We start from the raw sequence: 14,914 nt of genomic DNA on the forward strand, positions 1-14,914 counted from the left end.
ATCATTCCCTCCTCTTGTTACAGGAGGTCGGTCTGAACGATTCAAGGTCCAACTCTCCTCCTGTACTTTCTCCACTTCAAATTAAAGTGATTATTGGCTGCAGGCCCAAGTAGGCCTCATCGACACAACTACAAACAATCAAAACTGTTTCACACAATAAATATCCAAAAACACTCCATTGATCGATGGAATCGAACCATTATTTAAGAGCTGTGGACTAAAAGCAGAGCAACCACAGTCCAAAACCCTCTTTAGATATTGAGAAGTACAAGCTGTATCCCTTTTGTAAGCTACAATAGATACTATCGGCTAATAAAAGTTTCTTATCGTATGTATAGGATGAAGAAGCACATTCCATAATCTATCCACAGTATATACATATTTCCAAGTGTTTGTTTGTATGTTATTCTTTCACAGCTGAACCGTAGCACCTAGAGGCCCCAAACTTTGGGTGTAGATACTTCAGAATCTGGGCAAGGTTTTAAGCCATCACAAATTGGCCTTGACATCCGTTTTGAAGCAGTGTACGGTATACTGTCTTGAGATATGCGGTCAGGTAGTGCTGCCGCCAGCCCATGGGCAAAAGGTACCTCTCACGAGGCAATAATTCCACAGCTTTTCAATGTTCAACATTGGCAACATGTCCTGAAACCATCGCTGAGAATAACTCACCAAGCCGGGCAGTGCCGGGTATCTCCCTCCCCTCCCCTCCCCCCTGGGCAGCCCCGGATAGTCTCTGCTAGTGCCGTATAATACTGCATATAGTATGTTATTTGATGGATGGATTCCTCTGGATGTTTGGAAGGAAGGATGGTTCCTTCCAGAGAATGGAAGGAAAGCTAGGAACCTTGAAGTATGAGGGTTAGCTTAGGTACAAAATATTTCAGGTGGGGATGGGGGATGACATGAGATGGTGGTGCACCACTTGCTTTAAGCACTGGAAGGCAGAGTGGGATGAACAGCCTCTGGAAGGAGGTTCCACAAACGGGATAAAAGAGGAACAAAGGAGTGCATGTGAGTTTAACCAGCTTGGATTTTGGAAGTTTAACCAGCTGAAGGCTTAGTGGAGGAACATGTGTGTCCAGGCTGAGTTGGGGAAGGTCGGAGGGCTGAGAGATCAGAAGGAGCTACACTGGAGAGCGGGAAGTAAAGAAAGAAACATTGCAAGTGAACGAAAAAATGTAATGTAAAGTATAAATACCGGTACGAGTATAAGAGGGATCAGCACATTCGTCGTCTCACAGATAAGTAACTAAAAGGATGATCGTTAAGATAGATAGTTGAACTTGATGTGAAGAAAAAAGTTTGATGAAAGTTAGGAATTGACGTTTTACATCAGGTAACACCATTTTAATGATCACCAGTCCCAGAACAGTGCACACCAAAATGACTATGTAATGAACTTTTGCTCGTGAAATGTCATACACCTTTTGTCTTGTGTTAAACCAAAACACACCTGAGTTGAACTTCCTGTCCTTCTTATTGTAGAACTTCGCATAGGACGAATAAACAACAGGAATTATTGGTACCTGTAAAAGAGCCCGGTAAGTAACATTTGAACTTTGTATGATCAGTAACAGGCAAAACACGTGATCTTGCAACAAATGTATATTCAGGATACAATGAATCCGTCCCTCTTTTCTCTGCTCCTGCTCATTCGCCTTTAACTTGTTGAATCCACCTATTGTTCCCGATTTATTGTGTTGTCTTCTAACTTCCATCACTACACTCTTCCAAAAGAGCCTCAATATTGTTTTAAATAAAACATGACTGGAGTCATTCACCTGGGCTATGAGGTATTTTTCCTCTCCCCTTCTCCCTTATTCATCAGTCAAAATATTTTTGCTTTTGTAGGAATTTTAGAACCAGAAATATGACTTTGCTTTCAATGGCCCAGCAGAACCAAACCGCCCAGCATAACCAAACCGACCAGCATAACCAAACTATTCAACATAACCAACCAAATCACCCAGCATCACTAAACTACTCAACATAACCAAACCACCCAGCATAACCAAACCGCCCAGCATAACCAAACCGACCAGCTTAACCAAACTGCCCAGCATAACCAAACCGCCCAGCATAACCAAACCGACCAACATAATCAAACTATTCAACATAACCAAATCACCCAGCATCACTAAACTACTCAACATAACCAAACCGCCCAGCATAACCAAACCAGCCAGCATAACCAAACCGCCCAGCATAACCAAACCGACCAGCTTAACCAAACCGCCCAGCATAACCAAATCAGCCAGCATAACCAAACCGCCCAGCATAACCAAACTGCCCAGCATAACCAAACCGACCAGCATAACCAAACTATTCAACATAACCAAATCACCCAGCATCACTAAACTACTCAACATAACCAAACCACCCAGCATAACCAAACTGCCCAGCATAACCAAACCGACCAGCTTAACCAAACCGACCAACATAATCAAACTATTCAACATAACCAAATCACCCAGCATCACTAAACTACTCAACATAACCAAACCGCCCAGCATAACCAAACCAGCCAGCATAACCAAACCGCCCAGCATAACCAAACCGACCAGCTTAACCAAACTGCCCAGCATAACCAAACCGCCCAGCATAACCAAACTGACCAACATAACCAAACTATTCAACATAACCAAATCACCCAGCATCACTAAACTACTCAACATAACCAAACCGCCCAGCATAACCAAACCGCCCAGCATAACCAAACCGCCCAGCATAACCAAACCGACCAACATAATCAAACTATTCAACATAACCAAATCACCCAGCATCATTAAACTACTCAACATAACCAAACCGCCCAGCATAACCAAACCAGCCAGCATAACCAAACCGCCCAGCATAACCAAACCGACCAGCTTAACCAAACTGCCCAGCATAACCAAACCGCCCAGCATAACCAAACTATTCAACATAACCAAATCACCCAGCATCACTAAACTACTCAACATAACCAAACCGCCCAGCACAACCAAACCGCCCAGCATAACCAAACCGACCAGCATAACCAAACCGATCAGCATAACCAAACCGCCCAGCAGAATCAAACCGCTCAGCATAACCAAACCGACCAGCATAGCTAAACTGCCCAGCATAACCAAACCAACCAGCATAACCAAACTATTCAACATAACCAAACCGCCCAGCATAACCAACCTGCTCAGCATAACCAAACTGACCAGCATAACCAAACCGACCAGCAGAACCAAACCGCTCAGCATAACTAAACCGACCAGCAGAACCAAACTGCCCAGCATAACCAAACCGACCAGCATAACCAAACCGCCCAGCATAACCAAACCACCCAGCATAACCAAACCGCCCTGCATAACCAAACCAACCAGCATAACCAAAACGACCAGCATAACCAAACTATTCAACATAACCAAACCGCCCAGCCTAACCAAACCGCCCAGCCTAACCAAACCGCCCAGCCTAACCAAACCGCCCAGCATAACCAAACCGCCCAGCATAACCAAACCGCCCAGCCTAACCAAACCGCCCAGCCTAACCAAACCGCCCAGCATAACCAAACCGCCCAGCATCACTAAACTACTCAACATAACCAAACCGCCCAGCACAACCAAACCGCCCAGCATAACCAAACCAACCAGCATAACCAAAACGACCAGCATAACCAAACCGCCCAGCATAACCAAACCACCCAGCATAACCAAACCGCCCTGCATAACCAAACCAACCAGCATAACCAAAACGACCAGCATAACCAAACTATTCAACATAACCAAATCAACCAGCATAACTAAACTGCTCAACATAACCAAACCGCCCAGCATAACCAAACCGCCCAGCATAACCAAACCGACCAACATAATCAAACTATTCAACATAACCAAATCACCCAGCATCATTAAACTACTCAACATAACCAAACCGCCCAGCATAACCAAACCAGCCAGCATAACCAAACCGCCCAGCATAACCAAACCGCCCAGCTTAACCAAACTGCCCAGCATAACCAAACCGCCCAGCATAACCAAACTATTCAACATAACCAAATCACCCAGCATCACTAAACTACTCAACATAACCAAACCGCCCAGCACAACCAAACCGCCCAGCATAACCAAACCGACCAGCATAGCTAAACTGCCCAGCATAACCAAACCAACCAGCATAACCAAACTATTCAACATAACCAAACCGCCCAGCATAACCAACCTGCTCAGCATAACTAAACTGACCAGCATAACCAAACCGACCAGCAGAACCAAACCGCTCAGCATAACTAAACCGACCAGCAGAACCAAACTGCCCAGCATAACCAAACCGACCAGCATAACCAAACCGCCCAGCATAACCAAACCGCCCAGCATAACCAAACCGCCCTGCATAACCAAACCACCCTGCATAACCAAACCACCCTATATAACCAAACCGCCATGCATAACCAAACTGCCCACCATAATCAAACTATTCAACAAAACCAAACCACCCAGCATAATGAAACTACTCAACATAACTAAACCACTCAACATACTTCCCAGATAAGGATTGTAGTATAAAATAACTAAAAAAAACATTCAAACAACCCGAAATTACTTGTAAGCGTACCTGCGATAAACGGGTGTGCCTCTGCACAACAAAAAAGTTGGATAACTTTCTGATCAACTCGTCCAAAAAGTTGATATCTTGGTATCCATATTGCAAAAACTCCCAACGATGTATGCTCGTGACAGGCTGAATGTACGTAGACGTGTGTTCGAACGAAACCTTTGTGCTTGTTTACACCGAAGGGAAGGTCATGCTGTATCTGAGGCTTGTCGATGCATGGAGTAAGTTTTAAAATGATATTTACTATTCATCATTGTTGGGAGGAGGAGGGTTGGAGAGTGGGAGTGGGACTGCATGGGTCGAGTGTGCCATTATAAATATTTTTTTGTTGTTGTTTGGTTCTGGGGCCACAATAGAAATTAAACTTAATTTTTGAATCTTTTGGTGAAAGGAGAAGCATCCGGTGGTGTGTGTGTGTGTGTGTGTGTGTGTGTGTGTGTGTGTGTGTGTGTGTGTGTGTGTGTGTGTGTGTGTGTGTGTGTGTGTGTGTGTGTGTGTGTGTGTGTGTGTGTGTGTGTGATAATCACAGCCACCGCGAGAATGCACTATCACTAACAGTAAATGGCATAAACACAACAATTCACATATAATAATTGTCAGACACAACAATTCTGGCTAACCATCTTGAAATAACCACACTCTCATTTAAATGCTGCAAATAACGTTTATAACGTTTTGTCAGGTCAGGTTCGATCTGTGACCTGCTACAGGTACCATGTAAACCTGTACTAACCTGTTCCATGGTCGGGTTGTCGGCGACTAAACCGTCTCCCCCACCAGGTTTTCTGGTGAGGAGGGTGTTTGGATATGGACACCCAGCAGGATTAAAAACAAAACCTGTCAAAGGGCGGAGGAGCTCCTTGTGAGCCAACGGCCATCCATATCTAGTGCCCAACTGTGTCTGCGAACGTCCTCCTGCAGTTGGGTCACTTTTTATTAGGAGGTTGGTGGCAGGATTTGCACTCCAGCCACCGTAAAACCCTTCATTCCGCAAAACGCAAAAACGCAAAAAAATCTGAAAACCCACTCCGTGGGAGTACCTCCTGTGCAGCTTCCCTTCGCAGGGCAGCTCACCGGATGACGGGATTGGGGCAAAGCCTTCGGGACCCCCAATCTTTGATAGGAGGGAAACCACGGGGTAACATCCCTGGGTCAGATTGTGGGAGAGTGTGTCGGAGTGGTGCTGAGGTGTCGTCCACCAGACGGCGGTCTCCTTGGGTTAACCTGAGGCGGTCCCTTCGGGTGGGTGCCTGGAATGTCCTATCCCTAAGAGAGGATGATCACCTGTCTCTGTTATCATCTGAGCTCAAGCGTTTGGACATCGGGATTGCAGCTCTCTCTGAGGTTCGGAGACCGGATTGCGGCGAGATAATGGTGGGTGGTTACACCTACTATTGGTCTGGTCGCTCTGATGGTTACCATACCCAAGGAGTTGCTGTAGCTGTGTCCAATAAGCTGACCCCAATGATAATTGAGGTAACACCGGTCAACGAGCGTATTATGAGATTAAGGATTCGTCACTCCTTAGGTGTCATTTCCCTGGTCTCTGTTTATGCTCTGAGCGAGGCGAGTGATCTCACCGTGAAGGACACATTCTACACCACACTCGAGTCTGTGGTTGATCAGTGCCCCAGACGAGATACACTTCTAGTCTTGGGGGATTTCAATGCATCGACTGGAACTGATAGGGATGGTTATGAGGTGTGTGTTGGTCCCCATGGGTCAGGAACTATGAACCAGAATGGCACTAAGTTCCTTGACTTTGCAAGAAGTCATGGAATTAGGGTGGCTGGTTCATGGTTTCAGCGCCCACAAGCTCATCGCTGGACTTGGTATTCCAACGCTGGCGGTGTGGCAAAGGAGATTGACCATGTCCTCATTGACGGTCATTGGAGGATGATCCAGAACTGCAGGGTCTACCGGAGTGCTCAGTTCCTCAATACTGACCACAGGCTTGTTGTAGCAACTCTAAAGCTGCACCTTAAATCCTGGAGAATGGTACCATCCCAGCCGAGGCTGGATGTTGCCAAGCTGAGGAGTTTGCGAACAGGCTGAGTGGACACTTGGGGGGTCTGGGTACTTTGGGGGGTCCTGAAGAGTTGTGGAGCGCCTTCAAGACCACCATCCTTGATGTTGCCGGTGGATGCCTTGGAGCTCACCACAGGGCAAAGAAGAATTTTGTCTCTCAAGGGACACTGGATACCATTGACCAGAGTCGCAGGGCCAGGCTGAATGGCAGAGCTGAGCTGTTCAGGGAGCTGAGGCGTAAAACTGTACGTGCACTGAGGGTGGACAAGGAGGCCTATGTGCGAGGAATCTGTGAGGGGGTAGAGCATCACCTGTGGACAGGTGATTCTCATCCCGCTTACAAGGGAATTCGCGCATTACGTTCATCCAAGCCCATCCCTCGGAGCACTGCAGTTCGAGCAGAGAGTGGTAGGCTCTTGACAGAGGAGTCTGAAGTGAAGGCCCGCTGGGCCGGTTACTTTGAGCGGTTGTACCAGGCTGATCCCCCAACTGTCGAGTTGGACGTCAAGGGTGTTACAATCCCTGTTGCTGACCCTCGAATCAACTGTGGTCCACCATCGCTTGTGGAAACACGGGCTGCGGTGAACCAGTTGAAACGGGGCAAAGCTCCAGGGATCTGTGGCATCCATGCTGAACTTCTCAAGGCTGGGGGAAATGCTGCACTCGTGTCGTTGCATGCAGTTTTGTGCTCTGCCTGGAACACAGGCATCATCCCAACTGAGTGGAAGAAGGGCCTTGTTGTCCCTCTCTGGAAAGGGAAGGGTGATCGCCAAGACTGCAACAACTACCGAGGGGTGACGCTGCTCTCAGTGCCAGGCAAGGTCTTTGCTCGGATAATTCTCGATAGGGTTCGCCACCATCTGCTTGAGCACCAGCGTCCAGAGCAGTCAGGCTTTACACCAAAGAGGTCAATGATTGACCGTATCCTTGCACTTCGTGTCCTCACCGAATGCAGACGAGAGTTTCGGCAGGGGCTGCTTGCAGCCTTTGTTGATCTCTGTAAAGCGTTTGATTCAGTGAATCGGGATGTCCTCTGGAGGATTCTTGGTCTTCGTGGGGTGCCACCAAAACTGATCGATCTGATGTCTGAACTCTACTCTGGTACTGAGAGTGCTGTGAAGTGTGGTGGTACCATCTCTGACTTATTTCCAGTTGTTACTGGAGTTTGTCAGGGATGTGTACTTGCCCCCACACTTTTCAGCACTTGTATGGACTGGATTCTAGGGAGGATGTCGGAGAGATCAAGTTGCGGTGCGTCATTTGGGAATGTCAAGATCTCAGACCTTGACTTTGCAGATGATGCAGTCATCTTTGCGGAGACTTTAGACATCCTTTTGGGGGCCCTCGAGGTGCTGAATGAGGAGTCGGAGCCGTTGGGATTACGGGTTTCTTGGGTCAAAACTAAGATCCAGGCTTTCGGTGACATCTTGGATGCTGCTGTCCTGTCTGTGTCTGTTTGTGGTGAGGATGTTGAGGTTGTGGAGAGATTCACTTACCTTGGCAGTGATATTCATGTCTCTGCTGGCTGCGAGTCAGAGGTCAATGGACGTCTGGGTCGGGCCTGGGGAGTCATGGATTCACTGGATCATGGGGTGTGGCGCTGCCGGTACCTGTGCGGGAGGACGAAAGTCCGAGTCTTCAGGTCCTTGGTACTTCCAGTCTTGCTCTATGGGTGCGAGACTTGGACTCTGACCAAGGATCTGAGACGGAGACTTAATTCCTTTGGTACCAGGTGTCTTCGGAGAATCCTTGGCTATCGCTGGTCGGATTTTGTGTCCAACGAGCGGTTGCTGAGAGAGACTCGGATGAGATTTGTTACCTGCATAGTCCGTGAGCGTCAGTTGCGGCTGTATGGACATGTGGCTCGTTTTCCTGACTCTGATCCTGCTCACCAGATTCTCTCAGCGAGGGAGTCTCATGAGTGGAAGAGGCCAGTGGGCCGACCACGTGCCTCATGGTTGCAACAGGTTGACCATCATCTCAAGGAGATGGGGATGGGCCTGGCATCTGCCTGGGGGATGGCCAGACGGAGGCCCCTGGAGTACCGGCGGAAAGTGGACACACTGACGTGCTGTTCTGGCACATGCTCCCATACCTGACCTGACCTGAACGTTTATAAGATTATTTGAATCAGAGAAAGCTAGCAGCAGCAGGTTAAAAGTTCCCTGTAAGCAGGACCAAATTTGGCATCCCTACGTTATGTTGAAAGTTGCATCTTGCTGAACTTTCAATCGTCAGTACGTATGCCCACAGCACAGCACCCTAGAAGCAGCTCTTCCAAGAGCCTGGAGATCTGTATTATTTTTACCCTGTGCTCATAGCTGTCTATCTACAGACGTCAGTCTATGAGTGAGGAACTACTTAATTTAAAATGAATTATATGTTTTGAAAACTGTACAACATGAATTGGAACTTGAATCTGTAGTTTAGCAGTACTTTGCCTCTCAATTTGGCAAATTGTACGGAATCTCGTCCCATGCATGCATGCGCATACAGGAGCAAAGTAAATTTTTTCCTTTGTCTGTGTGCGTGGCAGTCAAACAAAATTGAAAATCATTCCAAACAGGAAACTTACTTTTTTAAGGACGTCATAAAGGACACAAACAACAGGTGTGAAGAACTAATTTAATGTGTTATATATGGTGGTGTAAAAAACGTGCATCAACGGTGGTAAACTTTCAAAAAAACAAGGACAAATGTGTCCAAGAGCAGCGTCCTAAAGGTTCTGTCGGCTAAAAAAAAAATATATATATATAAAAAACAACAACAACAACTTCTGATATTTCATCACGTGCCTTGATTAAGCCAATAGCGAGACCCGTCATAATGTATTTACGATATATAGTGTATTTACGAAATAAATAATGTATTTACGAAATTACAATACGATAAATGGAATAATCTTTAAATAGTAACGTGAACTTTTCGAAACTTTAAAGCAAATGTCCAAATATATTTCAAAGTTCATGATAGACGCTCTCAAAAGGCACCGTCAATGCGAGGATGTGTACATGTGCTTCGTATTTAAGGAGATCCGAATCTTGTATATACAAGAGCCGAGTCCTAAAGGTTAAGGTTTTGTCTTCACAAGAAGAACAAGAAGAAGAAGAACAACAACAACAACAACAACAACAACAACAACAACAACAACAACAACAACAACAACGTTGAGCTCCCTATGAGCAGCGTTCGCGTAAAAATTTTATACAGTCTTTCAAACTATTATTTGCTTTCAATTGAATTCTGTCGTTGAACACTGTAGAACACAAATCACCTTGTTGTTACTCCCAAAAACCCTCAGTTTAGCAGTACTTGGACAAAATATTGCACCATTTTATGCCATCTCGACAAATCAAATTTGCTGCTCATACTCTCACCGTTGGGGAATACCGAGATTCAGCCAAAATCACAGCTCGTGATCGGAAACGCGCTCAGAAATATAGATTGTGCTCGGAAAGGCAAATCTGCAGGACTAGTTTATTTAAGTGCTTGCTTCGTCTATTCGCCCAGAGAAGAAAATTAAATTCCCCTTTTATCTTCTGATTGTTGAAGGTTCGTGGAGGAGTTAGTTGTATTTCTTACGTGGACAAATGACATAATATTTGCAGAAAAGGTACGAATATGTGATCTCAGCTGGGCTGATCCATGATAAAAAGACTTAAACCTGAGCACTGTTTTTACCACTGTGTGGCGTCATCATGACGTCATAAGTATTACGTCACAATGACACCAGCAGTAATTTCACTTCAGTCCATCACCTAATTAAGTTCAGACGCTAAACATGGGTTGGCCAATTTAACATTCTCATGTGAACCATTGGCTCATGATGTTGGGAATGAACCCCAGGTTCAGATCGCATATACTATAAATATTTGTCCATCGTCTCCTGATATCCTTGCAATTCACATTAAAGAACACTGATGTATACTTAGGCCTTTCTTTCCTGGATATGATATACGTACATTGTACAAGCTCCACCATGAGCCTTAGATCAATAGAAAAATTAAAATAGGTCGAGATATGGTGCTCAAATCGATCTCGCCAAAGTCGGACACAGACGATGCGAGATGTGATTTTAACACCACAGTGCAATAAAATGCAAAGTTTGAGGGAGAGCCCGACAGGAATATGTGGAAATACAAACTTGAGCCTGGACAGCGAGATGAAACCCGCCACGTCTGAAATTCAGCAAATGTTTTCCATGGTTTCTCGTCCCTTCTGGAAATATCCATAGACGGATCTGCAAACCAGGCAAAGGGGAACACGACACCTGGAGATATCCGTTCAAAAAACTCTCATTAATTGTTTGTTTCTTTTAAAATCGCCATTACACATTTAAAACTAGAATGGGCACTCAGTAGAGCGCATACTTTCGCCAACGCTACATTTTGCCCCCCCCCCCCAGAAACCGTTGATTGTGAGGGTATTTAATCCCATACCACATCTGCCATCTCATACGTGTTATGATGGCTTAAAAACATTAAATTTCCTGTCATATCGTATATCACAAGATTGGGCATTGAATTCACAACATTTTGGCATTGGTTGCATGCAAATTGGATAAAAATCGACCGCACTATGGCAAAATGACGATTTTGACCTTTTCATGACCTCGACCTTGACCTTTGTACTCTTAATTTTGTAATTGGTATTAGAGTGTGGGGAACAGAACAGTCAACATTTTGGTGTTGGTTTCATGCAAATCGGATAAGAATTGACCGTGTTATGACTAAAACCGCAAATTTTGCAATGTCGTGACCCCCCCTGACCTTTGACTCCCGACCGCTAATAAGGGTTATTACGTCATTGTGTCATGTCACATATCACAAGATGGGGCATTGAATTCTGAACATTTTGGCATTAGTTGCATGCAAATTGGATACAAATTGACCGTGCTATGGTAAAAAGACGATTTTGACCTTTTCATGACCTTGACCTTGACCTTTGACCTGATCGCTCCCAAAATCTAATCAAATGGTCCTCGGATAATAACCAATCATCCCACCAAATTTGCTGCGATTCAGTTCAATACTTTTGGAGTTATGCAAATAACAAACAAACAAACAAACAAACACACATATTCACAAATAAATAAATAAATAAATACACAGCAATCAAAACATAACCTTCGCAACAAAGTTTGCGAAGGTAATGATTTATTCAACTTGATATAAATTAATTTTTTTGAAATCAGGTGAAACAAAACCAGCAACTTTCCATTTGCATCCTTACTTAAAAGGCAGTTAAGCACCAAAAGGCCATCTATTTATTACATACACAAACATGGCAGAACTTTATTCCTTACACCCCTCATCACAGGGCTTGTTTACACCGGTCCTTCAGGCTGGGAGCGAGTGTGGCGAGATGACTATGGTGAGATGAGTCACCGTGACGGTGTGTAGGTGTTAACATCGCACATCCTCACATCAAGCCTGGCATTGGCTTTACGGTTAACCTGGCTGGCTTAAGATATTAGGGTCTTGAGTTTGAGCCCGTGTCGTGCCGTTAAATAACACCAGGTGAGTTGACTCAGCCCGCCATCTTTCCGGGGTCGGAAAAATGAGTACCAGCTTACTGGAAACATGGAGGGGGCAGCCATTCCGCTGCTGCGGCATAGCTGTGCTACCAGTAATGATGAAACCAGCAGCTTCAGGCTGCATCCGAAATAATAATATCCTGACATCCTAAAGACATCTTTACCTTCTCCCACAATATTTTGTCCTTTCCAACAACTCACATTGTCTTGGCGCAGGGAACTCGCCGTTTTCTCAAGCGTTCCGCGTGCCACCCCAGGCCGCCTGCGATCGATAAACACTGTCCCACACAGATATGATGCCAGGCCAAATGCACCTGTGAATACGAGAACCTCCTTTTTGGCCACGGGCACGGTACGCTCTGGAAGTATCTCCATCATACCTGGAAAGACAGCAAATGAAAAGCTGGAGAGAAAAAAAAAAAGAATATCCATTTTTTTTTTCCAACAAAAAACTACTTGAAAAATATTGTTGCAGACATGATTTGTAGGGGTTAATAAATGTTTAGCATAGCATAGTTATATTGACATAGAATGTTTAGAATAAACGTAAATAATTAAATGTGACCGTAGACATGCGTCGCTGATTCGGAGAGTTAGAAATGTCAAACCCAACCTATTGTGGGTGTCTCAAATCCCTCGTTCCTGTGAGCCTGTATTTGATGTTTTATACCTCTGTTTTCTGTCTAAATGTTCCCTTTTTGTGCTACTCAAAGCCAAATCTGCAAGTGTCTGTGGCAAAAAAACAACAACATTTTCACCCTTAACTAGCCTGAGTGAAAAGGAGCCGCGACTTGAGAGAAAGGCATAAACCCTGTTCACCGGTCGGGCCTTAAACCAATAGTGGAGGTGAGGGGAGGAGCATAAATGGTCAACCATGATGTCAGCAGGCTCAGCTACAAAGGTGGAGGCAGCCAATAATCCACAGGCCAGACCCGGAATCACCGAGCTGAAACCTGGGCTTTTGAGGGAGCTGAAAAGTGAAAGACCACGCCTTGCTCTGCCCTTCCCTGCCAATGTCATGCCAACTCCCCATCCCCATCCTCCCCCCTCTTCGCAGCCTGCAGGAACTTTGGCAGTGTTACAAGTGCTTTGCAACTTACTGGGTTTGGCTTCAGAACTCTGCTGTCTTGTGCCTTCCCTTGTCTTCGATCGTGTGTCTGAAGGCCTGAAGGACGGAGATAATTAAGGACCTCCCATATATCACTTGGTTTGTTTGTCGGACGTGCATTGTCGGTCGTAAAGTGGAGATGTTTATTTTGATGCCATGCACAAATCCTGTTCTTGCTTTTTACACAATACACTTTATGAACCTGACTTGATCTCTGGCTTATTCTTCTTGCTCCGACGGTTTCATCCCATGGCTCTGAGTCTATCCTGTTACAGGAAGATTGATTGATTGATTAGATGAGATCACATCATGTGATTTGGTTGCTTGGCCGAAAACAAGATCTATCACGTGAGCACTCGCTCGTACCAAGGACCTCAGTCTGCATGGTAACGCAGCTCGAGATGCGGGATCTGACAAGAGGTTTCTGGGACGAGGGACTGTCGGGGTCATTTTGACACGACTCCCCAGATTTGAACCAGGCAACCGGTAATGACCTCGTGACTGATAAAATATGAAATAAGAGATGTGCAGATAACTATGCAATATACATGTGCTGGTAACTTATCAGGAGAGATTTGCAGGTGATTTTTCAATCGAGATTTGAACATGACTTCTCTGTGATATGTTCAATGCTGCATTGTGGAGAGGGTGTCGGGGGATCCATAGTTAGAATGTGCTAAGAATAGCTTGATCCGTGTGTTCGAGTTGGTTCGAGTTAAACCTGTTTCGGGATCTGTCAATGATAAGTGGTTTGTATAATGTGCACCGATTAAGGCAGTGATTGTAATCAGAATAGGGTGATGAGTACTGTGTAAGACCTTTTGTACAGGCGAGGCCAGGTGGAGGACTTGTGGGCACAAAGGCACACGGAAAGCACTCAGCGCTTGAAATGGAAGTATCATGGGCCGTTTGACAGAGAGAACTCCAGGCCAGGGCATATAGTGAGTCTTGGAGTCCTGGAGATAGGCAGGATGGCCTGGATGATTGTACCGCTCACTGGAAGTGGGTGGCCAATAACAGAACCAAAAGGTGGTTTTTGGAGCTTTAAAAGCCAAGTAAGCACATGCACATGGGAGAGATCACCAAAATGTTGGGCTTAATGATCCCAGACGTAATGACGTAGCGTGATAGACAGACTAAGGACAAGCAGACAGAAAACTGCTGCTACTGTAATATATCGATTACAATAACTTGACAAATGCAAAAAAAAAATACAGTACATAATCAGACGAACCACAGTGTGAACACATCTGCACACAGCTCTGCCTATATTGCTCCACACTTCTTTTAAAGGTCCATTACAGGTCAAATTTTCGATGCAATTTAAATTCCTTTTGAATCCTTCGAAGAAGAAGAAGAAGAAGAAGAAGAAGAAGAAGAAGAAGAAGAAGAAGAAGAAGAAGAAGAAGAAGAAGAAGAAGAAGAAGAAGAAGAAGAAGAAGAAGAAGAAGAAGAAGAAGAAGAAGAAGAAGAAGAAGAAGAAGAAGAAGAAGAAGAAGAAGAAGAAGAAGAAGAAGAAGAAGAAGAAGAAGAAGAAGAAGAAGAAGAAGAAGAAGAAGAAGAAGAAGAAGAAGAAGAAGAAGAAGAAGAAGAAGAAGAAGAAGAAGAAGAAGAAGAAGAAGAAGAAGAAGAAGAAGAAGAAGAAGAAGAAG

At 45.0% G+C, this 14,914-nt stretch overlaps 1 protein-coding gene across 3 annotated transcripts in view; it reads right to left on the reverse strand.

The window, feature by feature from the left end:
* Positions 1-14,914, reverse strand: part of LOC147028417 (1-acyl-sn-glycerol-3-phosphate acyltransferase alpha-like) — a 29,252-nt gene that overhangs the window by 959 nt on the left and 13,379 nt on the right. The window contains exons 3-6 of one of the 3 annotated variants that reach the window (XM_085878789.1): positions 14,081-14,218; positions 12,356-12,534; positions 10,763-10,858; positions 1,457-1,529 (exon numbers count right to left, since the gene is read on the reverse strand). In XM_085878789.1, coding sequence (XP_085734915.1) covers positions 1,457-1,529; positions 10,763-10,858; positions 12,356-12,534; positions 14,081-14,218 — 486 coding nt within the window. The remainder of the gene's footprint in view (positions 1-1,456; positions 1,530-10,762; positions 10,859-12,355; positions 12,535-14,080; positions 14,219-14,914) is intronic. The other 2 variants (XM_085878791.1, XM_085878790.1) reach the window with 2 other exon arrangements.

The sequence above is a fragment of the Eptatretus burgeri genome, chromosome 4 (assembly GCF_056783735.1).
Source record: "Eptatretus burgeri isolate ZD-2024b chromosome 4, Ebu_testis_v1, whole genome shotgun sequence".
NCBI lineage: Eukaryota > Metazoa > Chordata > Myxini > Myxiniformes > Myxinidae > Eptatretus > Eptatretus burgeri.